Here is a 26,266-nt window from a genome sequence, read left to right on the forward strand (position 1 = left end):
AGTAACAAGGATAATTGTTTAGATATTTATTCTGTCAAAGTCATCAAACACCCCTCACAAACCGACAAATATGTACTGTGATAAGTAATGCACCCCTACCCATTAATTTCCATTATATTGTGGAAAAAATGTGAATTGCTATTTACAAAGTAATTTTATTTTTGGTAAGAACAAATTATCTATCAGATTAGCAAACCATTTTTTTATTTTATTTTTTTTAACTTTTAAGCTGATGTTGAACCGTGGCATTAAGATAACTTTCACTTCTTTCAGTAAAAACATTTTGTTGCATGCTATTTATTTGTTTAAATCATCTGTCATGCCTTAACAAAAACCTCCTAAGAATGTTCGAATTTGGACTTGTTTGCACGTGCAACTGAGATCTTATTAACATTAGTTGTCACTCTGTTGGTTTGACCTAAGTGACAAGATGCTGGTACCTGCCAGGCATTGACCAACTATGATAACAAACAGTTAAACAGCAATAATTAGAGATTTATCCCTTAATATCCCCCAACTAGCCTACCTGGAGAATGTTCTGTTACATCATGAAGGCACAACACATTAAATATTTTGTGGCTATGATCTAACACTTGTGTTACAACAACATTTTCATATATGAGGATCAACACAAACTGCCATTTCAACAAAGTTGTAGACACACATTTGCCCAATTGAAGCTATTTTGAATATTAATTTTTCTTTAATATATGCTAATTTAATATATTAATTCTGAATGAGTGACAAGCACAGGATATTACTTCACTTTCTGAAAGATAACACTTTCCCATTAGTATCTCATTTAATGCTACTAAATAAGTGATTTTGCTTTTGCCTGCTTTGAAAATAAGGATGTCAAGAAAATAGGTTCTGAATTTTCAAGCTTTTGCAGAAGTCCTTTTATATATGAAGTTTTCATTTTATCTTTATTTTTTAGAATTCCAGCAACATAAGCTATCATAAAAGAAGCAAGATTCCAGAACCTTTTCTTTAAACACAAGTATCTGAGATCTTTTTAACAAAGTGTGTCAAGACAGACTACTAACGTAGAAACACCTCACTAAAAGAAACAACAAAAATAACAACAAAGAGGTAAACAAAAAAAGGAAAGAAGCAACCATAAGACACAGAATTATGCTACAACATTTTTAGGTGAACGATATAAGTACACAAAGTTGTTAATAATAACTTGCTTCTATTTACAAATACTTTAACACTGATTGACTTACAAGTGTCCACTAATGTTGTTAACAGCACAATAGGTTTAATGCTTATCTTTTTAAGTTTTGTTTGAAGTATAATGTCAAGTATAGCAGTCTCAGCACAGATCAATGACAAAAAGAGCACAATTTTCTAACTGGATATGTCTGTCAGTCACTCTAATCCATGGAACTTCCTTACTCTCCAAATGCATATTCTATTATTCATAGCAGCAGTCCAGGGTCAAAATAAAATGCAATTTAAAAAAAGATATTTGCACAATGGAGACACTTCTGGAAAGTTTAATCAATCCTAGTAAATAAGATCACATGGCTAGTAAAACTATCTTCTCTCTTATGTGATAAAACATTGTATCCTCCATGGTGCCAACACAAAATTATGGGTATCCCTGCTCTAAGGGGCATAGTTGTAGAGATCTATTGAATGCATAAAGCTCTGACACACACGGTATTAGCATGTCTATTTAGATTAAAGTCCTTAGGTCCCATATGGCCTTTTTTTTTTTTAGAGTTGGTGCTCCTTAGGACTCTCAATAGCACCTCCTGCTTGCTTATAAGACTTCAGATTTGCCAAAGGAATGTCTGTCATGTGGCTGCCATTGTTGAAATGGCCTTCAGTGGAGACATACTGCTTACGGTCATTGAACTGGTTCCTGTTGCTATCTTCTTTCCAGGCTCTGGTCAGGGTGTGCCCATTCACAAGCTTGTCCTTCTTGATCCATTCTTTTTGGGGTGCAAAGGTTGAGAGAGGAGATTTAGGGTGTTGATATGGACCCAAGCCAGGAGGCATCCAGCAATTATCAGAGTGACCCAAAACCAAGCACTCTTGAGTGCACATCTCTGTAGCTTCAGCTAATCCTCGGGGGCCCAAGGGCCCATCTGCAGAGGACAAGAGACAGAGAAAGTAAGGAAAGAGAGTAATTAGAGTTTTCATTTTAAATTATATCCTTAGAGAAAAACTTCACTGGTGATCTCATTTTCTCATGAAAATCGTATTATGTTAAGCAATTCATAGATATGATTCCCGTCCTTTTTTTACCACTTTTTAATTTTTGCAATGTTGTGTTGGTTTCTGCCATACAACAATGCAAATTAGCCATAATTATACACAGATAATTATGTGTATAATTATCCACTCTCCCCCTCTTCCCTTTATCCCCTCCTTGTCCTCCCCCTATCCCACCCCTCCAGGCCATCACAGAGTGCAGACTGTAATCCCTGTGCTGCACAGTAGCTTCTTACCAGCTATCCATCTCACATCTGATAGTGTATATATGTTGATGCTACTTTCTCCATCTGTCCCACTCTCTCCCTCCACCACTGTGTCCACAAGTCCATTCTCTAGATTTGTATCTCCATTCCTTCCTTGAAAATAGGTCCATCAATACTTTTTTCTAGATTCCATATATATGCATTAATACACTATATTTTTCTCTTTCTGACTGACTTCACTCTGTGTAACAGGCTATAGGTTCATCCACCTCATTAAAACTGAAATTCATTCTGTTTTATGGCTGAGTAATATCCTATCCTTTTAAGAATTACATAGAAGGAATAAAATTCCTTGTTTTGGAGGTAAGAATCACTCCTTCTTTTAAGCCATTTTATATCTAGAGATACAGACAGATGAAAAAATAAGTAGATAGATATGGGTAAACAGATATACCCATGATATATCATTTCAGATCAACTTTTTTCTATGACATATGTATTATTACTGGTTTATGTCCTAATTCTCAATAAAAACTCATATTCATGAGAAATAATGAAATTTACAAAATTTTATGTACAATGCCAGATGTTAATTAAAAACTCCAAGAATACTAAAAGTGTTACTTGAAATGTAGTATTAAAAGTAAATGCTGTGAATAGTTATACAAAATGATCTTTCATGTAAACGTATATCTTAATATGAAATTCATTAAAATAACTTTGCAACATTCTTTTTTAATTTAAGTAATAATTCTAAAGAACATTTTCTCTATACTACTAAAGACTCATCTGGTTGACTTCAAGCATTGTGAAATCCAAGTAAATAAAGATCCCATGTGTTTCCTTCCAAGCTTAACCTATTTTCTTGATTTATAAATGTATTAAATAACCCAAATTTCACTGGAGTTAAAGTCTAGCTAGGTTGCAAATTGGAACACATAGAGTGTAATATTCTCTGATTATGTAAAGAGAAAATCAGTTCTGTACTGAAAAACAGTAAGTGTCAAATGATTAAGGGTCAAATGGTTAAGGGTTAAGTTGGGTGTTTTGTTGTCGTGTTTTCTTTCCCTTTATAAAACAATCAACTCATAAGTGATAGCTTGGAAATTAGGAATTGATTTTATGAATGAGATTAAGTATCAGATAGGCAAGAATGCTTGAGGCATAAAACATTTTCAAAAGCTAAGAGTCATCAGAATGGAAATGTAGAAGAAAACATCCCTGAAAGTTTGCCTACTCCACAATTAAAAGAGCCAACAATTGAAATGCAGGTCTCTGTTAAAATCCAAGTTAGCAATACTAATATTTTTAAGTGCCCAATAATTGTGGAGTATTTATATTAATATCTATTTGTCTTAATAATATTCTAATTATTTCTTGCATGGTAAAAATAAAATACCTGCTGAGATAGGTAACTGTTGTTGGCAAATACCTGACCTCCACACACAGACAGCATCAGAACGGACACTGGATGTGAAAAGGGGGAAAAATAAAATCTGCTTAAAATGTATCCTTGGTGGCTCAGAGGTTAAAGCGTCTGCCTCCAATGCGGGAGACCTGGGTTTGATCCCTGGGTGGGGAAGATTCCCTGGAGAAGGAAATGGCAACCGACTCCAGTATTCTTGCCTGGAGAATCCCATGGACGGAGGAGCCTGGTGGGCTACAGTCCATGGGGTCGCAAAGAGTTGGACACGACTGAGCGACTTAACTTTCACTTTCACTGAAATTTTAGCCTATTTTGAAATCTGAAGTCTGCTCTTTAGAATAACAGTAAGCTTCCTTCCCATGTGATCTATAGTCCCATCCCCTCAAAAGCAAGTAGTTTTATTTTTAAAACATATGTTTGTTACTTAAAACTATTTCTCTCACAAAACTTCAATGATCACTTACTCACTAGGATATTTAATTTAACCTTCTCTATGAGAAACACTGAGCTGGAAGAAGCACAAGTTGGAATCAAGATTGCCGGGAGAAATATTAATAACCTCAGATATGCAGATGACACCACTCTTATGGCAGAAAGGGAAGAGGAACTAAAAAGCCTCTTGATGAAAGTGAAAGAGGAGAGTGAAAATGTTGGCTTAAAGCTCAACATTCAGAAAACAAAGATTATGGCATCTGGTCCCATCACTTCATGGCAAAGAGATGGGGATACAGTGGAAACAGTGTCAGACTTTATTTGGGGGGGCTCCAAAATCACTGCAGATGGTGACTGCAGCCATGAAATTAAAAGACAGTTACTCCTTGGAAGAAAAATTATGACCAACCTAGATAGCATATTCAAAAGCAGAGACATTGCGTTGCCAACAAAGGCATCTAGTCAAGACTATGCTTTTTCCAGTGGTCACATATGGATGTGAGAGTTGGACTGTGAAGAAAGCTGAGTGCTGAAGAATTGATGCTTTTGAACTGTGGTGTTGGAGAAGACTCCTGAGAGTCCCTTGGACTGCAAGGGGATCCAACCAGTCCATTCTAGAGATCATCCCTGGGGGTTCTTTGAAAGGAATGATGCTAAAGCTGAAACTCCAGTACTTTGGCCACCTCATGCGAAGAGTTGACTCATTGGAAAAGACTGTGATGCTGGGAGGGACTGGGGGCAGGAGGAGAAGAGGACGACAGAGGATGAGATGGCTGGATGGCATCACCAACTCGATGGACCTGAGTATGAGTAGACTCTGGGAGTTTGTGATGGACAGGGAGGCTGGGGTGCTGTGATTTACAGGGTCGCCAAGTGTAGGACACGACTGAGTGACTGAACTGAACTGAACTGATGGGCCTTTCTCTGTCCTCTGAATTTTGGCCACACTTTAAAATTTCAAACTAATTTCTTCCTTATAGGTTCACTTTGGTGTATTCCTTGACTCTGTAACCAAGAAGCTAACACGTTTTGATTTTGTTCAAACTAATCCACACCCCTTCCATCAGAATCACAGGCCTAGAAAATGCTTTTGTCTGGCTGGTTTTCATTTAATTACTGACTCTATAAAGGGGCAGTTTGCTTCCCCTGTACCACAGCAAGCTTCCCTAACTTTGCTAATTCATATCTTGCATGCACTGGGAAGATTTCCACAGATCTTCCCCTATAAATGCATAACAAATTCCCTAACTGAACCCACTCAACTTTTACATTATGACATTTTGTCTTTAGGGTTTGTACACTCATGAGTAGACATTTTTATTTTTGTTTTCTCTCAACTAGATTTAAAATCCATTCATGAAAAAAAAAAGGAATGATCTATTTTCTGATTCTTCATGGTGCTAAACAATAGCAATGACTTACTCACAATGTTAATTTTTAATTAAATTTTTATGAGGTTGAAAATGTTCTGAGAAATTATTAAAGATATCCTCCACTTAAAAGGCAGAATTTAAGTAATCAGAATATGCTGGTTTCACAAATATCATACCAAAAGCTTCCTCAGAAACAAATCTCTTCACCTTAGCAATACTTGTCACAGTTGAAAGTGAAAGTGAAAGTGAAGTTGCTCAGTTATATCGGACTCTTTGCGACCCCATGGACGGTAGCCTACCAGGCTCCATGGTCCATGGGATTTTCCAGGCAAGAATACTGAAGTGGGCTGCCATTTCTTTCTCCAGGGGATCTTCCCAACCCAGGGATTGAACCTGGGTCTCCTACATTGCAGACAGATGCTTTACCGTCTGAGCTACTAGGGAAGCAAGTGAATTATTTAACTTCTCTGTTAAATATGTTCACTCCTTTCTAGACATCAATGGAGATAATCACAAATTTGATATATAGTATATCTTTAGGTCTATCAATAAATTCTTAACTTTTACTATTCCAGAATCATTAGTACATTTTAGCTCCAAAGTGGTGGTGGGGGGATTATTAGCTACCTTAGAAATATCAATAGCATCAGGATTTTATACAGTATATAAAAAGAGAGTATGAAAGATTATTTTTATATAATCTTATCCAACATACTTTACTATCTTATGAAATTGAGGGTATTACCCAAGAATTGTGTGTGTGTGTGTTGTGTGGACCTGAAATCTTCAGCACTGAGTGGCACATTTTAACAAAAATAGTGTGCATTGTTTTTCAGAATTGATAACATTTATTTATTCCATTATTATTTACTGAGCATGTACTGTATGCTGACACTGTGACAGGCACTGGGAATATAGCAGTTAACAAAGCAGATGTCAATGCTGTCCCCATGGAACTATGCGTCTATCCTGGGAAACAAATAATTGCCTTAAAATCAGTGAACCAAGAGGAAAAAAGGGTGTCATTGGGAAGGAGGTAGGATTTAAGGAGGCTTGTCTCTTCACAAGGCAACAGGGGTACTTTGTTCCTACTTATGTAATTTCTACATTTTTCTGAAATTTCTTACAGATAACTGATAATTTTAAGACATTTACAGTTAACACTTATGTGTACTATACAAAATCTTTAACTTACAAATATATTTTTCCATTAAATAGTGTTAATTGCTCTTTGAAAAATGTATGTGATTCATTCTTGTAAATAAATCTGAAGGCTTCTGATAAAGTCTGTAAATAAATTTACAGAAGTTCTGTAGATTCTTAGGTCAGTCTTTTAGGTATCTGATTGCTTTACAAAATTTAAAGATTCATCAAAAAGTGATATACAACACAGTGATGGCAATTGCATGAGAGCCAGGTTTTGTTACCTATAGCCCTAAAAAAGAAAGGCCACCAGGCAGGGTCCCGTGGAGGGTTGTACTAAGAACAGCATAAAAATAAGCTAGTGGACAGTTTATGTATTGCCAACCAGAGTGGGAAGAGCTAGGTTCCAAGCACCATCTGTGGATTGACTGATTTGAATAATTTTTCAGGTTCTAGGGCACAGAGGCTGTCTCAAGTTATCTGACAACCTGATCTTTTCCAGCAGTTAGGGTGTGTGCTTCATGACCTACAAGTGTGAGAGCTCTAGAAGGGAAGTGGTGGGATATGAATTAACTCAGAAAGGGAAAGTGACCAGCCAGGATCACAGAACTGGGTCTAACCATCTTCTATTTATATAGAGATTTACCTATCTATCTATATAACCTCATTACAACTTGTTCATATAATTGAGCTCCTTTGTTGGAAAATTTACTTTGCTTATTTTCTGGCAAGTTTCTATTTTAGGACCTGACATTAAATATAGAAACTTTTACTCTTTTTATTTTGACCTATGTATAATTTCCAGTGGTTGCCTAAAACACACACACAATATGGGTTTTATTTTGAGAAATAGCAATGCTTCCAAGTTTTCTTCCATAAAGTCTGTGTCATGAATTGGTAGAAAAAATAAAAATATTTTTATCATGAATTATTAAAGAGAACACAGTCATTCTACTGATTTACTAAATATCCTGGTCCTTTAAAATTTATAATCTGAAGAGTCTTAAACATTAAATAGTTTCCAGTTAATTTTTTTTCATTTTTAGAACCACTTGCTGAATTGTTTTACATTTTTTAAAAGGAGAAAGACATTCTTCATAAAGCATTAGTATTTAATGTTGTTATTTTCAAAATATAATTGAAAATAATTCATGATTCTCCATCAAATATATAGCATTTAAAATATCAGGGTTTCTTTGCTAATACTGCAAAACCTATATGCACTGAAATATTATCCTTTATCATTGACATATATTTATTTTTTAATGTAATCACTATAAGAGGTTGTCTTAATTGATAAATAATTGTATTTATTTTTCATAATTCCCTCAACAAGTGTTTATTGAATATCTAACATGTATTACATGTATCAGAAATGTGCTGGATTCTTAATAAATTTTGAAATTGTATGTGTGCATTTGTGCAAGTCCATGCATGTGTGATTATAATTCCCTATTTCTCCAAATTTTTCATAAATTTTGATGTCCTATTTCTGTCATGTTATACAATATCTACTTAGAATTCAGATCAGAATTTAAAACTGCTTAGAAATACTTTCCATAATTTCAGCCTTATACTGATTACTTCCGTTTTATTTTTAAAATGTATTTTAAAAACCTTATCATGATTTTTTTAACAATGAAATATTTATTGATAAAAAAAAAAAAAAAGCTAAATTACTTTTGCCCCTCTCACAATCTGCAATCTTTGAGTTTGGTTATCTTTCTTGGTTTTTGAATGTCTAAAGACACAAATGTTGATAAAACTGTCCAAGCCATCTGTCCCTGCATTTAAATGCTGAAAGCAAAAACGAAAGCACATGAAAAGCTTCTTGAAAGTCATCTCAGTTAATGTTTATATCAGGTCTCAATGTATTTCCCTCTCCATCTTTGCCCAATTCACCTTCCTGCTCAAAACAAAAACAACAACAACAACAACTTGTTTATGATTTAGGCATCAACAGCTGTCATAGAGCTGCTTGAATTGCTGACTTTTAATGTGCAGGTTGAAAATGTGAAACTATCCAATTTGATGGATCTCCAGCTATACTTCAATGGCAGCATACTTGAATGAGTTTTAATCTCATTTTGTTATACCCAGAAGCAGAATTGTTACTTCATTGATTAACTCACTACTGATATTAACAAGTGCCTTCTGGCCTGGTGTCCACCTGTTTCTCGACCTGATGATTCGAAAACCTTTCTTTCCAAAGATCGAAACTGATAAACCAAGATGCAAAAAAAAACATGAGAATTTTCATATTTCTCATCAGATTTCAAACTATATGACAGTTTGGACTTTTATATGAATAAATTTTCCTTAGAATTTTTTCCTATTGGGTAAAATAAGACTAAACAGACTGCCAAAATTGAATTGTAAAATAGATATCATTTTGGTATCATTTTGGTTCAAATTCATCACATCTCACTAAGTTTTTGTCTCATTCAAATTTTATTATAGAAAAAATACCTCTTTCATGCAAAACATATCTGATTGTCATGTTATAATGGCCTTTTTGTGGTTAGACCATATATCATTATTTTTATGCAAAACAACTGTTAAGTTCCAGTTTTACTGTATTTTCCTCAGAAAAAGTATCTTAAAAGGTAGCATGAGTGTAGTATGCAAAGAGTTGTACATCACTAAACATCTTAAAGTGGAAGATATATCCACTGACTTGAACTTTGCTGAAGCAGTTTACCTGATCTCTAGGCCCAGTGATAAAATTCCTTGTTTTAACAAAATTTCTGGTTTAGAGTAGGTTTTTATCCTATTACTTTGCTTTGTACTTGCTATTGATTTACTGAGAAAAATCTTAGGTATTATACTTGCTCCTTTTCTTACTCAACTTCCTATAAAAAGTTTTAGGGAAACAAAAATTCTCACCTACTACACTTCTAGGTAACTTTAGTATCTCTAAGAGACCAATATAAAAAACTTGGTATTTTTACTATCTCATTTCACCCTCAGTTTATTTCTAATTCTTTTACATTTTTGTGAGATAAGATGCAGTGGTGATAACAATTTCATATCATGGATTACCCTGAGTAGAAAGCTAAGTCACTTGATGGGGGCTCCTAATATTTCCACACACTATTGATGAGTTTCATATATGAATCAAATTGATGAATTTGCTTTCAGTCTAAAAATGGTCAAAGTTAATTTTGAATATGAGAGTTGACATGAAAACTGAGGAACCTGCTCAGCATTGCTCATATACCCTTTTGGTATATGATCTCTATTTTAGATCACATTATCCTATATCCAATTGATAATTTAAAATCAATATTACATGGGAATAGATATGAGTTATTACTCTGCCCAGAGAAACAATCAAGGGGCACAAATTTCAATCCCATATAAACTCAGATTTGCATATAACATAGTATAGCATAGTTATGTGGACAGTCTAAATCCAAAAATAAATCTGGCAAATTTGATTATGCCTATGGGAAAAAATTTATCATTCATTCACTGAATAATTTTTGTTTGATCTCATTAGTTCAAGAGATTCTTGCATAGAATATCTAAATTCAGAACTAGTTCATAAATCTCAGGTCAGGTGATCATCATAACTCAGGCCAACAGAAATAGATTTGAGACCAATGAGTGGACAGGGCAGACTAACATGCTGCAGTCCATGGGATTGCAAAGAGTCAAACATGACTGAGTGACTTTACTGAACTGAAAACAATGAATTAGTATAAACTTTGTTAAATTAATTTTAGACTCACCATTTCCTAGTTTCTCATCTAAAAATTGAGAGTCAAAGATTAAATTTTGATGCATGACATCTACCAGCCTTTTATTCCTTTGTTAAATATCACTGTGGTTTGTCATAGATAATCACATTTTCAGTGTTATTTTCATTTTACTAATGAAAAGTCCAAGATAGAGCAAAGAAATTATAAATCAACTGTTCCTGTAGTATATTACTTACATCATATTAAGTTCTGGAATGTGAAAGTATGATTGGAACAAGTACTTATATTTATCAATCTAAGTGAAAGCTATAATCTAACTTTTAGTTTATAGCTCAAATTTAAACTCAAAATTGTGACAGCATCTACAGTCACCTTGAGAAACAAATACAGAAATCTCATACCAGCAGGATCTGACAAAACCTTTGGTTAACAAGTAAACAAGGATTAAATGTTTTACACGTTCTGTTCCTCATACAGATTTTTTCCTTGGTCACAGATGAAAAGTCAACATTTGCGGATGGAGTCAGTCCAAATGCAATAACACATGGCCAGCCTGAGCAGCAGATTCTCTGCCAAAGAGGATATTGCTATTTGGACAGACTTTATAGCTCACAAAGAATGGAGAGTGCCTCCTTATAAATCTTTAGCTTTCTACAGCATAGTTTGAATATCAGCTCCCTTTCTTTTTTTTTTCATCTGCTAAAGCTAATGTCTGTAAATAAAATATCTTAGATAATTTTATTGATTCATCATTCACGTTAGATGTTGCAGTCAATGAAATGACAGTGATCTAAGGTTACTGGTTATTTAAATTAACTCAAATTTTTACCCAATTGCATGGTATGGAATAGCTTATTTACATTATTGCAAACTATATCTTCTTTCTCCTATAGTTCACTATTTCTTTTTCTCATATTTGATGTCTTTCATTTTACAAAGTTATTCATATACTGATATTTCCTGAATGACTCTTCATTTCCTACAATCTGTATAACTTCTCAAGAAACCACAGTAAATCTTATTTGATATGTAACACATTTTTAGGAGCGAATCTCATGTATGAAGAAATGAAGTAATTCATTATAGATGAATTTCAGGCTGAGATTCAAGTTTTTATATAGTCTTACCTTCTCTTAAAAACTTTCAGGTACTTGTCTGAATCCAGACCAGTAGTACATAACACTGTGAAGTAATTTATCTTCACACACTTTCCACTCTCTCATATTTCAGGTGTATTTAATTAGAATGAAAAAACTGTTGAAGTTCGTTCTTATTTCCCCAGTTCTCTGATAATTTTCACCTGGTACCCTTAAGTGCAGCCTTGTTCCCTCCTGAGTCTCTGGGTAGACATTCTACTTCTCATGATCTCCAAAGGGTGTAGAGACGTGTCCTTGGTTATTTTAAGCAATGGGAAATTTGTGAAAAACATTTTGGTAAATTGTTAAACATTTAAAGGCTTCACAAATTTTATATTTTAAAAACTATCTGAAAGATTTTCTTTTTTAAAAAATAGAATAAGCTATCCCATGTGATCTGTAGGGGTGTGTGTGGGGGTGTGTGTGTTTACACATAGATTTTACCATAACTTTGAATTAATAGACTGTAGACCAGTACTTCTCAAATGTTAATGTACATATGAACCACCTGGAGAAAATGTTAAAATGAAGAATCAGATTCAGTAAATCTGGGATCCTGAGCTCCTTCATTTCTAAGGATCTCTCAAATGCTGTTGCTTCAAGGCCCTCTCTTGAAGATGCGAGCATATTGAGTACATACCTATACTTTCCCAGTGTTCTACACAATTTAAAGTTCTCAAATATGCATTTGAGTCAGAGTTAGCTGGAGGGCTCATCATATAAATTGCCTGGCCATAACCAGTAATTTTCATTTTATACATTTAAGGTGTAGCCTTGAACTTTGTTCTAACAAGTTCCCTGGTGCTGTTATACTTTCCTGATTTCTCCAGGCCATCGCTAGCCTCTGTATTTCAATTCCATTTGATGACACCACAGCTTTTTCCAGATCCTGCTCAGTGTTCTTCAGTGAAATTGCATCATTATGCAGTCTTATAAATTGTATATATATATATATATATATATATATATGTATATATATTAGTGATTCCCCAACTTACATTTTCAGCCCTATTATAATTCTTTTGTGGCAATATCAACATATCTGACTCATGGCTCCTCCTATATTTCTGACTCATGGCTCCTCCTATATTTCTAATTGGTATTTCCAATTAATGTAATTCTTTCTTTTTTTCCCTAAACATGGAACTCTTCCTGAAATTACCATTCTTGTGTATGGCACACCAATCACCTGCTCGCTCCATTCAGAAACAAACAAACAAAAAAAGGAGTCAGACTTGGCACCTGATAGACAGAAATCTAAGTTTCTCCAACCTAATTCCTGGGACTAGAAACATATAATATCACACAAGTGGTAATATTAAATTATATGGTTATTACATACTGAAGGTTTCTGTCTGGCAAATTCATATGTTGAAACCGATGTGATGGTATTTGGAGGAAGGATCTTTGGGAAAGGATCAGGTTTAGATGAAGTCGTAAGGGTGAAGTCCTTGTGATCAAATTAGTGCCCTTATAAAAAGAGACCAGAGAACTAGATTGTTTACTCTCTCTCTCTCTCTTTCTCTTTCTCTCTCTGCCATGTACAGCAAGAAAGGCACTGTTTGCCAACTAGGAAGGGAGATCTCCTCAGACACCAGTTTTGCCTGTACCTTAATCTTAGTCCTCCCAGCCTTCTAAATTGTGATAAATAAATGTTCCTTGTTAAAGCGAGTCTATGATAGTCTGTCAAAGCAGTCTGTACTAAGAGAATGGCAAAAGTGGATTTGCAGATATAATAAGGATACTCAGCAACAAATAAAGTTGATTTTTAGTTAAGAATCTAAACTATATTTGGGCCTAAAATAATCACCTGAACTCTTGAAAATCAGGGAGATTTCTTTAGCTATTGGAGAAAGAAATTCAGATTGAAAGCACAAGAAAGACTCATTATGTCACTGGTATATTTGAAGATGGAAAGGATCACGTGAAAAGGATTAGAGAGCAGCTTTTAATTGTTGAAAGAAACCCCAGCTAGTCAGTCATCAGGACAACAGGGATCTCTGTCCTTCAACCATAGGAACAGGATTCTGCCAACAGTCTGTGTGAGTTAGAAAATCGGATTCTTTCTCAGAGCCTCAAGAGAGTATAGTCCAGTATAGTTGATAACTTGATTTTTGCCTATGAGACCCTATCTATGGCAAGCGCACTGGGACTCCTGAGATAATAAATGGCTGGAAACAGAGATAATAAATTTTTGTTGCTATAACTAAGTGATGGTGATTGTAACTTATAGACTGCTAATATAATGTCTATTTCTTACTCAAGATACACACAGTCAATCAGCAAGTTTTTCAGCCTACCTCCATCCCTAAAAACTCACCACCCCAAGTTACTATGATTTCCTAGCTGGATTCCCTTATTTCACTTTGTGACATTCTATGCTCTGATCCTTAATTAGACCCATGTATATCACCGACTGGATGGACATGAATTTGAGTGAACTCCGGGAATTGGTGATGGACAGGGAGGCCTGGCATTCTGTGATTCATGGGGTCACAAGGAGTCAGACACAAGTGAGCAACTGAACTGAACTGATATATAGTTATTAGTAAATAGGTAGTATATTCATATTAGTTTTCTTTTGCTGCTACAACAAATTATCACAAACTTTGCGACTTAAAAAGAACATCATCTTATAGTTTTGAAGGTCAAAATTCTGAAAATACATTTCACTGGATTAAAGTCAAGGTGTTAACCAAGCTGCTTCAACCTGGAAACTCTGAGGGAAAAATCCATCTCCTTTCTTTCTTCAGCTTCTAGATGTTGTCTATATTTAATGGTTTCTGGGTCTTTTTCCATATTCAAAGCACATACTCCAAGTATCCATTTCTGTTATCACATTACCTTCTCTAACTCCTCCTGTACCCCTCTTTTAAGGACCATTATGATTACACTCTGCCTATGTAGTTAATCCAGGATAATCACATCTCAAAATCCTTAATTTAATAACATATTCAAAGTCTCTTTTGTGATGTAAGATCACATATTTGCATGTTTAGGGATGAGAATGTAGATATATTTGGGGGTTATTCAGCCTAACACAGTATTTAATGCAGAACATTTTGGCTTACAAGGACTTCAGAATACAAGTCATACTCCTTTCCATGGCTCAGAGTCCCATACTATCTGGCTCCTGCCCAACTCTCTGATTCATATCAGTACTCCCTCTGCCACTTTCTCTCCTCAACTCCACCTTACTCCCTCTGCTCAACTATACTCTCTTGCTGTGCCTGAAATACATCAAGACTAATGAGGTCTCAGGGCCTTCAGATTTGCTATTATTTCTGTCTGGACTATTCTTCTTATAGGCCTCACTTCACTTAGATGTTTAGTCAAATTTGATTTTTCATATATTTTCTGATCACCTTATAAAAAATAATATCCTTTACTCATTCAATCTCTATTACTTTACACAACTGCATTTTTTCTGAAAAACACTACTTATTACCTGTCATCGTATATTTATTTGTTCACAGTCTAGCTCTAACACTAAAATGGAAACCCCACAAAGCCAGGTAATTTGCTTTTAGGTAACTCTCTCTTCAACACCTTTACAATGGCCTGGCATACTGTAGATTATTACTAGATAGATTTTTAAAAGAAAAGAATACATTAAATTTCTTCTGAACCCCAAATCAGTGAACTAACATAAAAGAATATGTAAAACAGTTTGTGACAAGTCATTTAAATCAGAAAATAGTTAATAAACCAATTTACTTTTACTTAAGAAACATTGCTAAGAGTACACAGCATAAAATTTCACCAAGATAATATTTGGAATGTCTAAATGGTATTAATAAATGCACAATTGCTGCACTTATGTGTCACCTTACTTTGAGTCAATGCAAGTGGAATGCCCCAAAGTGAAACATAATTAAATTGCTACCTATATCCCACTGAACTGCTTAATCATGTCATAAAATTTATAATTCCTCTCACTGAGCTCTTTAGATGATTTCTAAAGTCTAGATTCACAGGATATGTAACAGAACAATTCTCTAAAGCCTGAAGATACAAAAGTAACTTATTAGCAATTATTCTATAGCAGAGTTCCAATGAGATGCAGATAAGTATGCAGGATTTTGCCCTTTGTTACAGGTATGTTTAGGTAAATGGGAGGGTATTTAGAAAAAAATATTAAGTTGATTAGGGATTGTATTAAAATCCTAAAAGTAGCTTAGACTCAATAAATATATGGCTTACAACTATTGAGGGATGAAATTACTTTTCACAAATTTTAGAGGAAAGTGTGATTTTAAAAGAGGCTAATATGCCACATTAGATTACACGTAGAATAGCATGGTGAAATCCATTGCTTAAATTTGGTTGTACATAAAGAAAAGCTATTCTAAAATGAGAAGCATAATGTTATATTTTGAAAGAATTTCCTAAGGGGACTGTTGAAAATGCCATTACTTCATTATTGAAAATGCCTTGTATAATGGAGTATTGTGGAGAGAAATCTTGCCCTCTCGGGATAATGCATAGGATTACTCATTCCAAACTAAATGTATGTTTATCTCTGAATGCACATTGAAAATCCAGAGAAATTACTTCATTAATATAGGTCTTTGAAAGATAGATTTCTCTATTAAAATAATGAATATAATGTGAATTTTATAACATCTATATAAATTTGTCTGAGATTTCCTGCAGTATTTTCTGTTATGCTTATTGCCAATCAGAGATTATAATTTTCTGAAGATAGAAGACAAGTTACAATTCTTTAGTATTTCACTATTTTACTGGTAGTTGACCATATGTTCCAAATATTCAATGCATATAATGTTGTCGTACTTAACATCAAAAATATAATTTGTGATAATTTTATGAGTTATAAATCATTTAACATTTTTCTGAAACAGAACAATTTTGTGGCAATATCACATTTAATCAACAATATTTAAAATTTTCTCACGATCTAGTTGATGTTTGCGTGCAAAATTTTAGGAAAACCAGTATAACTCTCAAAATAAAGCTTTCTAGTTAATGTAAGAAAACAAAATAAGGGAAAGGCACTGTCACTAGTTTTGTATCTAGAGATACAAAATATCTGGAAGATACAAAATAGAATTTTGTAGAATTTTGTATCTGGGAGAAAAATTCATGACATGAAAATTTGACCTGAGAGCTTTTTTTTTTTTTTTTTTTTTTTCCCCACTCTGGGTTATTTCAATAACTTCTTTGGAGGGGTTATGGCTAATCATGTGTGCTTCCTATCTAGATCTGCTATCCCTTTGCAATTATCTATGTATTTTTATTACCTTCCAATCTGTCTCATCAAAATAACCCATCTCTTGGGCATAATTGGTGGTTTCCTACTCTGATAAGCTCATTAATCTTACAATGTTATTGACCAAAATGCTAATTGTTATCCTTTAGAAGAATAAAGAATATCTACACTTCAGTAAGAGCCTTACAGAGCTGCTTCAATCCATACATAGGAATATTTGAAACACAATGGCAGAAGAATGTGATTTTGTGATAGAGGTGGCTTTGAGGCATCCATCAAATCACAATGTGAAAGTGTGTTTCCCCATAAGCTGGCATAGCTTGGTTATCTTTCAGTGGCAGCAAAAGAATGACACTCAAAAGGGTTAACTGAAAAATGTTTGATGAAGGGACTCTGTTTAGTGTGGGCTCAGAAAGTAAACTATAAAAAAGTAGTGAGAGAAGCCAAGACCTAAAAATGTAGGAAAATATTACCACTTCTATGCCTAAAGAGGTAAGGAAAGGGGAAGGGGCAATATGCTTAGAATCTAAAAATAACTATGGAAAATTTATTCAGGAAATCACAAAGTGAATAGGCAAGATAACTTGTAAAATAAGAGCAAATGTTGGAAACTTTTTTGTTTTTGCAAATCACCAGATATAAATCTGGTAAATATCCTTTGAGATAACTTTCAAAGTGGAATTAAAATTTTAAAGACCTAAGTGTCCATCAGCAGATGAATGGATAAGAAAGCTGTGGTACATATACACAATGGAGTATTACTCAGCCATTAAAAGGAATACACTTGAATCAGTTCTAAGGAGATGAATGAAACTGGAGCCGATTATACAGAGTGAAGTAAGCCAGAAAGAAAAACACCAATACAGTATACTAACACATATATATGGAATTTAGAAAGATGGCAATGATGACCCTGTATGCAAGACAACAAAAGAGACACAGATGTGTAGAGCGGATTTTTGGACTCAGAGGGAGAGGGAGAGGGTGGAATGATTTGGGAGAATGGCACTGAAACATGTATACTATCATGTAAGAAATGAATCGCCAGTCTATGTCTGATGCAGGATACAGCATGCTTGGGGCTGATGCACGGGGATGACCCAGAGAGATGTTATGGGGAGGGAGGTGGGAGGGGGGTTCATGTTTGGGAATGCATGTACACCCGTGGTAGATTCATGTCAATGTATGCCAAAACCAATACAGTATTGTAAAGTAAAATAAAGTAAAAATAAAAATAATAATAAAAAAAAAAGACCTACGTGATCGAAACACAATTTTGAAATCTTTCATGGTCATCTACCACTAAATGAGAAATGCACGATAAATTTGGAAACTACAGTTTCTATTAACTATTATAATATGTAACCCAATTATTAGGATAATGTCATAATATAATTTAAAAATTCAGAGCAGTCTCGTGAGTTGATGGAAAGAGAGCTAGTAAGAATGAATGGAATATTTCATTGTCTTTTTAATATTTCAGCAAAAATTCCTGAAATGCAACTCTTTATATACTCACCAAAAGCCACATTCTATATATAGAATATTCTATAGCCATATTCTATATCTATCTATCTATATATATATATATATCCTTACAAGATAACTAACCTAGCATAACTTCATTGGAAAGAAAAATTATTAGTAAATTTATAGATTGCATGTCTGTGTCTGTTTTACTTTATGCAGTAAAGTACAGTTAAAATACATGATTCCAGTTGAGAGTTCTTGAGGTGGGCTCTGTGCCTCAGTCTACCACATCACTAAAAATCACAAGACAGCTGGCTTTGGCCGAATATTATCAATACTGCTTAGAATGTCAGTTTGTTTCTCTCTAATAGAAGTGAGCTGCACAGTGAACCTTTACTTTTTAATCTAGATGACAGTCAAAGGTTTCGAGATCTGTGAACCTTTGGCAAGATTTATAATGTTAAGTTGTCATCTCAAACAATTGGTATGGCTTTGGTTCAAAATTAGTCAGTAAGAGTATTTTTTATCTGGCTGAAGTAACCCCAGAATGTTCTCCCTGTCAGCATAGAATGTAAATAGAACTCTAACAAACAGCATATTATTGCTAATAAATTACTTGCAGCTACTACTTGGAGAATGCCTATGTATATGTATCCATCCATCTATCCATAAGCATACTATCTTAGTTACAGTTACCAAATTGACAGTCCATTATTTTAGTTAATATAACTATATTATATAGGTCTCAACTATATTCTCCAAGCCTCTTTTTACTGAAAGATGACATAAACTAAAAAATATATTATTGGATTAAACAGATGATTTAAGATCAGGAGAGTTGAGCACCCTCAATTTAAGCAGTGCTACTAAAGCAAATTTCTTCCTCTTTCAGAGCATTATTCATTAAATCAAAGGCATTGCTAGAGTCTTTCCAGGAGATCCAGTGGTTAAGACTCTCTGCTTCCAATGCAGGGGGTTGCAGGTTTTATCCCTGGTGGGGGAACTAACATCCCATACATCTCACCAACAGAGGGGGTAAAAAAAAAAAAAAAAATTGCTTCCTCATAATTACTCTTACAGCTCTTAAATTGTATTGTCTTGTCAGTTGAATATGCTATATACACTTTATGCAAAGCTTAAAACATATACCTTGCATTGCTACATGATCATGCCTGATTGGCTTCTGAAGGAAGCTATAAATATATACTGATGATTACAAACTGCTCTTCAAATACTGTGACATCAAGTTGAAGAAAGTCACAACTGTAAACTAGGAGACATACGAGGATCTTCCTCAGCTGCAGGGTCTTAATTTGCAATTAGATGTTTCTGCTTGTGATAAAGTAAAGATTCAGTGATTTAAAAGAAAAAAAAAAAACCTGCTTGTTTCAGAGGGTGAAAGAATGATATTCTAATTAATTTTAGAAAGATAACTAGAAATGGAAACTATGAATTATATTTTTCTTGCATAAAAACGTTATGAAATTGGTAATCAGGTGAATGATCATGGGTGAAGGTCAACATAACACTGTCAATGTATTTATATTCATATAAATTATTGTTGGTTAATGGTCATCACTGCTATTTTAGGAGCTAATGCTGTTTGAAAGTAGCTGGCTGGCTGCCAATCCCAGAGCCCTTTGAATCTCTAGGATGGTCAGGTCAACACTACTAATAAAACTCAAGGCTGTTTTCATTTGTTTGTTTAATTTAAATGGTTACTATAGATACTCAGGTTGTGTCCATAAACATATAGAGCATTTGCTTTTTCTTAACTTGTTCTCTCTAATTGCTGCATGACAAGATAAGCAATTTCGATTTGTGTTTTACAAACTCGTCTAAGACTTGAAATTGCTAGTTTTTTTTTTCTTTTTTATTATAGGCTGCTTAATGCTTCTTCACTGTAGCTCACTGTGGTTCACTTTTCTTTCTTATTATTCTTTCTTTGTTTATTTACTAGCTCACAGTGTCTTTTGCACCTAGCTACAGCACCAGCAGACTAAAAATGTGCTTAGGCTTATGATATTACTGCCTCATCAAATATTAAGTCTAAATAATAAAGGAAACTGATAAAATGACCCAAATTACATTAACAAGGTCATATACTGTATTTTTAGGGAACATGGATGGTGTGACTATTGTCATTACTTGGAATTGATATTGAATTGATGTCACATTATCTTTGCTGTTTTTCTGAAACACATGCTGGATTTTTCTTTTTTTCTTTTTCTTTCCATGAAGATACATCCCAGAGCCATAGTATTCAAGTACCTAACAAAATGTACCAAATGCATGGAGAGAAGCCAAGCCATTCCATTCTCTCTGGTTATCTCAATGACAGATATAAATTAACCTTTGATCATTTTGGCTGGGAAGATCAATATTGATTGTGAAAATGGCCACAACTCAGTTTTTCTACACAGAAGCTGCCTGAGTGTTTAAAGGCATGAATCAAAACTCTGACAGTCAGATTCAACTTGAGTAGCAGCACTTAGTGAGGTTAGGGATTGAAAGACAGGCTGGATTTGAGGTAAGCTGACAATTTATTTCTGTTTATGATTTACCACCTTAAGCCAACACATGTTTTTTGAGCCATCTGCTTCCTTCATATCATTAGAAAACAAGGCACAGGCCATATTTCCCATACTTATTCAACAGCAGATTTGGTGGTGACTGTGTGGATACTGTCCTTATGAATTCAAGAACTTGTATTTTCAGCTAGGAAAGTGTGTTATATGAATGTCGGAAAGATGTACTTTAGTAACCAATAACATGAAGTTTTCTGAAGAAGATTCAGTGATTTCACAGTTACTACTTACTGGACATTTTAATTTCATTTTCATATGCAGATATGTTCATTCTTAACTTAGCTAGCTGTATGAAAAAGCCCTATATATTTACTGTCCAAATTGATTACATAATTTATGAGTTGTTAAATCTTCCTGGCTCTTTTTTTTTATTAAAAAACTTTCTTTCCAATCATACTTAACAGGAAAACAACTCCACTGTGATTTATGATATTATGAGTTTCCATGTTGAAAAGCAAAAATATAGTTTTAACAGAACTATTAAGTAAGATGAAGATGAAAAGAATTACTGCATTTCCAAACATTAACATATCCAATGTTCCTCTTTCTTGACAAGAATAGCAGCGCGGATGTTAATTATGATATATAGAATGACTCATCAAGACACCTAAAACCTTGATCTTCATCCCCTCTGGTTCTCTGTTGGGTATGATGAATAGTTTGTATAGGAAAATTAAAAAGTGGTTTTCTGTCATTTTAAATGAGAGTCTTCACAACCTTCCGTTCAATATCTTCCCAAAGCATTTGACTTTATTTCAGAAATTAACTTTAGGAAAGGAACTATTATAAAAAATTATTTGAGAGGGAGTGATCGATGCAAAGAAATAGAGGAAAACAATAGAATGGGAAAGACCAGAGATCTCTTCAAGAAAATTAGAGATACCAAGGGAACATTTCATGCAAAGATGGTCACAGTAAAGGACAGAAATGGTATGGACCTAACAGAAGTGGAAGAGATTAAGAACAGGTGGAAGGAATATACAGAACTATATAAAAAAGATCTTCATGACCCAAATAACCAGGGTGGTGTGATCACTCATCTAGAGCCAGATCCTGGAATGTGAAGTTAAGTGGGCCTTAGGAAACATCACTACAAACAAAGCTAGTGGAGCTGATAGAATTCCAGTTGAGCCATTTCAAATCTGAAAAGATGATGATGTGAAAGTGCTGCACTCAGTATGCTAGAAAATTCGTAAAACTCAGCACTGGCCACAGGATTGGAAAAGGTTAGTTTTCATTCCACATCCAAAGAAGGGCAATGCCAAAGAATGATCAAACTACAGCAAAATTGCACTCATCACACATGCTAGCAAATTCATGCTCAATATTCTCCAAGACAAACTTCAACAGTTTGTGAGCCATGAACTTCCAGACATTCAAGCTGGCTTTAGAAAAGGCAGAGGAACCAGAGATCAAATTTCCAACATCCATTGGATCATCAAAAAAGCAAGAGACTTCCAGAAAAACATCTATTTCTGCTTTATTGACTATGCCAAAGCCTTTGACTTTGTGGATCACAGCAAACTGGAAAATTCTGAAAGAGATGGGAATACCAGACCACCTGACCTGCCTCTTGAGAAACCTATATGCAGGTCAAGAAGCGACAGTTAGAACTGGACATGGAACAACAGACTGGTTCCAAATCAAGACTGTATATTGTCACCCTGCTTATTTAACTTATATGCAGAGTACATCAGGCAAAATGCTGGGCTAGATGAAACACAACTGGAATCAAGATTGCCAGGAGAAATATCAATAACTTCAGATATTCAGATGCTGCTGTTGCTGCTGCTGTTGCTAAATCGTTTCTGTAGTGTCCGACTCTGTGCGACCCCATAGATGGCAGCCCACCAGGCTCCCCCGTCCCTGAGATTCTCCAGGCAAGAACACTGGAGTGGGTTGCCATTTCCTTCTCCAATGCATGAAAGTGAAAATGAAAGTGATGTCACTCAGTCATGCTCTACCCTCAGCAACCCCATGGACTGCAGCCTTCCAGGCTCCTCCATCCATGGGACTTTTCAGATATGCAGATGACACTGCTCTTATTCCAGAAAGTGAAGAAAATTTAAAGAGCCTCTTGATGAATGAAAGAGGAGAGTGAAAAAGTTGGCTTAAAGCTCAATATTCAGAAAACTAAGATCATGGCATCCAGGCCCTTCACTTCATGGCAAATAGATGAGGAAATAGTGACAGATTTTGTTTTTTTTTTTTGGGGGGGGGGCTCCAAAATCACTGAAGATGGTGATTGCAGCCATGAAATTAAAAGATGCTTACTCATTGGAGGGAAAGTTATGACCAACCTAGACAGCATTATTAAAAAGCAGAGACATTCCTTTGCCAACAAAGGTCCATCTAGTCAAAGCTATGGTTTTTCCAGTAGTCATGTATGGATGTGAGAGTTGGATCATAAGGAAAGCTGAACATTGAAGAATTGATGCTTTTGAACTGTGGTGTTGTCAGAAAACTCTTAAGATTCCCTTGGACTACAAGGAAATCCAACCAGTCAATCCTAAAGGAAATCAGTCCTAAATGTTCATTGGAAGGACTGATGCTGAAGCTGAAACTCCAATTCTTTGTCCATCTGATGCAAAGAACTGACTCATTGAAAAGACCCTCATGCTGGGAAAGATTGAAGACAGGAGGAGAAGGGGATAACAAAGGATGAGATGGTTGGATTGCATCACTGACTCGATGGACATGAGTTTGAGTAAGCTCCAGGAATTGGTGATGGACAGGGAAGCCTGGCGTGCTGCAGTCCATGGGGTTTCAAAGTGTCAGGCATGACTGAGTTTCTGAACTTAACTGAACTGAACTGTACTTTAATGAGTTACTTATTCTTGAGCTTGGTGGGTGAATTTATTAAGAAACAATTCCTGAACAGTGAGTCATTTAGAGGCACTAGCAGAAAACTAAACTGAGTATATGTGTAGAGAAATATTCCAAATCATAATGATATGCAAATGATAAAATTTTAAAAAACCACTGAATCATTGCGCTTGATTTTGTTTTAAGAAATTGAAGAGTTTTGTTTCTTGACTTTTCTCATAACTTGAATTATTGATTCTAAAGCACAGATTGTAAAAGCAGTGTATATAAAATATAATCTTTATTTTAAGTGTTCTTATTTGCTCTGTTTGGCTTTAGAACTTATATTTTTGGATACTATTGTGGCATCATAAGTAGATTTTAAAGTGAGTGTTTAAGGCAAAATTCAGATATAATCAGAGCTATTCTTGACATTCACTCAGCATGTCAAGTTGCTCAATTATAAGATACACAAGGGAATGGCAGACAGACAATCATGTCACCCACAGGAATTTACTCTGGGGCTTTTTCTCACTCTGCCAGGAGGAATGACTGGCAGAATCACCTGGACTGTTTCAACCCTCTTTGTCTCCTCTCTGTTTCACAATCTTTGTCTAGCAAATGTGTGAAGTTGTATCATTCACAAACACATACATATATATGATGGGACTTTAAAAGAGTGGTTACTTTTTGGGTGCAGCTCTGTCCTAGCTCTTATTGCCTTTTTTTTAATTATTATTTTTCATAAAGAAAGACAAGAAAGGAGAGACTTGAGTAGCTCAGTTTCATTTCAGTCACTCAGTCATGTCCGACTCTTTGTGACCCCATGAACCGCAGAACACCAGGCTTCCCTGTCCATCACCAGCTCCCAGAGTTTACCGAAACTCATGTCCATTGAGTCGGTGATGCCATCCAACCATCTCATCCTCTGTCATCCCCTTCTCCTCCTGCCCTCAATCTTTCCCAGCATCAGGGTCTTTTCAAATGAGTCAGCTCTTTGCATAAGATGGCCAGAGTATTGAAGTTTCAGCTTCAACAACTTGAGTAGAGTACTGTACGTTAGAGCAGGGAACTATGACAGCCCACACAAAATGTGTGAGGCAGGCCTTTCCTTTGGCCATCTGAGAGAATAGTGCTCGGGCTAACATGTACTGTCTTCCACAATTCTGCCGTGTTCTCCTTTTCACAAGATGGAAAGAAGTAGATATACAAGTGAGTGTTGTTAAGACTAGTTGTTTCAGAAATGCCCGAGAGAGACAGTAGAGAGAACTTCCCTCATTCCCATGATTTTCAATGTATAAGATGGGCTCAGAGAGGCAAAGTGACTTGCCAATACTCACACAGCTCCCTTGTAATGGGGCAGGGTATAGTGTTTCCAATTCCAAAACCGTGTTGCATGCTGCCGTTTCTCTCTTGCTGACAGAGGACACTAATTTTAGGTTAATGATGGTAATTAAAGCAAACATGATCAGAGTGAAATAAAACTATATGTACCCATTAGCATATTCTAAAGTGCAGGTGTAGTCACTGGAAATTCTGTGTAATGAAAACATTTGAAAAGGTAGAATAATAGACTGGACAAGGATGACAGGGAAAGAACTAATTGCAAGGTGAAGTGTTCTAGAAAGTTTACTTCCTAATCAAATAGAACAAAGTAACTTTATAAGCACAGACATATGTTGTCTGTAAAGTGAAATTTATTCAGAACACTGAGATTAAAGTCACCAAGTGACTGGAAATGGCAGGTTTAGCACTGTAGAGTTCTCCCTGTCATCAGGGTTTCTAGGTTGGATATCATAACCTGGGAAATTTTTTTATGATGAAAATAAGTAAATTTTAACACACATACAAATTTAGAGCATCTGTTATCGCTCACTCTCCTTCTGTGAAATAAGATATCAATATCTCATCTTTGACTAAGTTACCAATTTATCCCTTTAGTATAGTTTATAAAATATCATCTATCTGTATGATATGAACAACATTTTTCGCTAGAAATTTACTATATTACTCACATTTTGGACAACAAGACAGGTAATATCTCTGTAGTGCAAACTTCATTTGTATTTTTATAACGTGGTCACTAGCTACTTTCAGTTTTGTATATGAGATATGTGTCATTCTATTTCAAGGTTAGATTTTGTGGACTTTGCTGAGAATCATTATTCAGAAAGTTAGGCTATAAATACTGGAAGGATAAACCTGATATTCAGGTTCCTGACAGATTGCTTCCCTCTTCCATGGGTTAAGGTTTAAATGCACCTATGACATCTACGGGACTTGTGAGAGTTGTTTTTAGCCAGTGAAATGGAAAGACAGTTTCCAGAAGCCAAAAATGTTAAGAACAGAGGTAACATTTATGTTGAGTTGAACTATGTCAGTTTATTCCACTATCAGAGCTGACAAAGTTAAATTTGTGATTTTTCTTTTATTGAATAAATCATCATTTAGAGAAACATAAGGATATCTTCTATTTTCTTACTCTATAATTTTCTTAGAAATATGGCACTTAAGAATGATCACT

General features: G+C 34.9%; 1 protein-coding gene across 2 annotated transcripts in view; it reads right to left on the minus strand.

Moving 5' to 3' along the window:
• Positions 1–1,725: 1,725 nt before the first annotated feature.
• PCDH9 (protocadherin 9) overlaps positions 1,726–26,266 on the minus strand; it is a 1,167,447-nt gene continuing 1,142,906 nt past the window's right edge. For both annotated transcript variants that reach the window (XM_068984657.1, XM_068984656.1), the window contains one exon: positions 1,726–2,099. In XM_068984657.1, coding sequence (XP_068840758.1) covers positions 1,726–2,099 — 374 coding nt within the window. The remainder of the gene's footprint in view (positions 2,100–26,266) is intronic.

Source organism: Capricornis sumatraensis, chromosome 12, assembly GCF_032405125.1.
Source record: "Capricornis sumatraensis isolate serow.1 chromosome 12, serow.2, whole genome shotgun sequence".
Taxonomy (NCBI): Eukaryota; Metazoa; Chordata; class Mammalia; order Artiodactyla; family Bovidae; genus Capricornis; species Capricornis sumatraensis.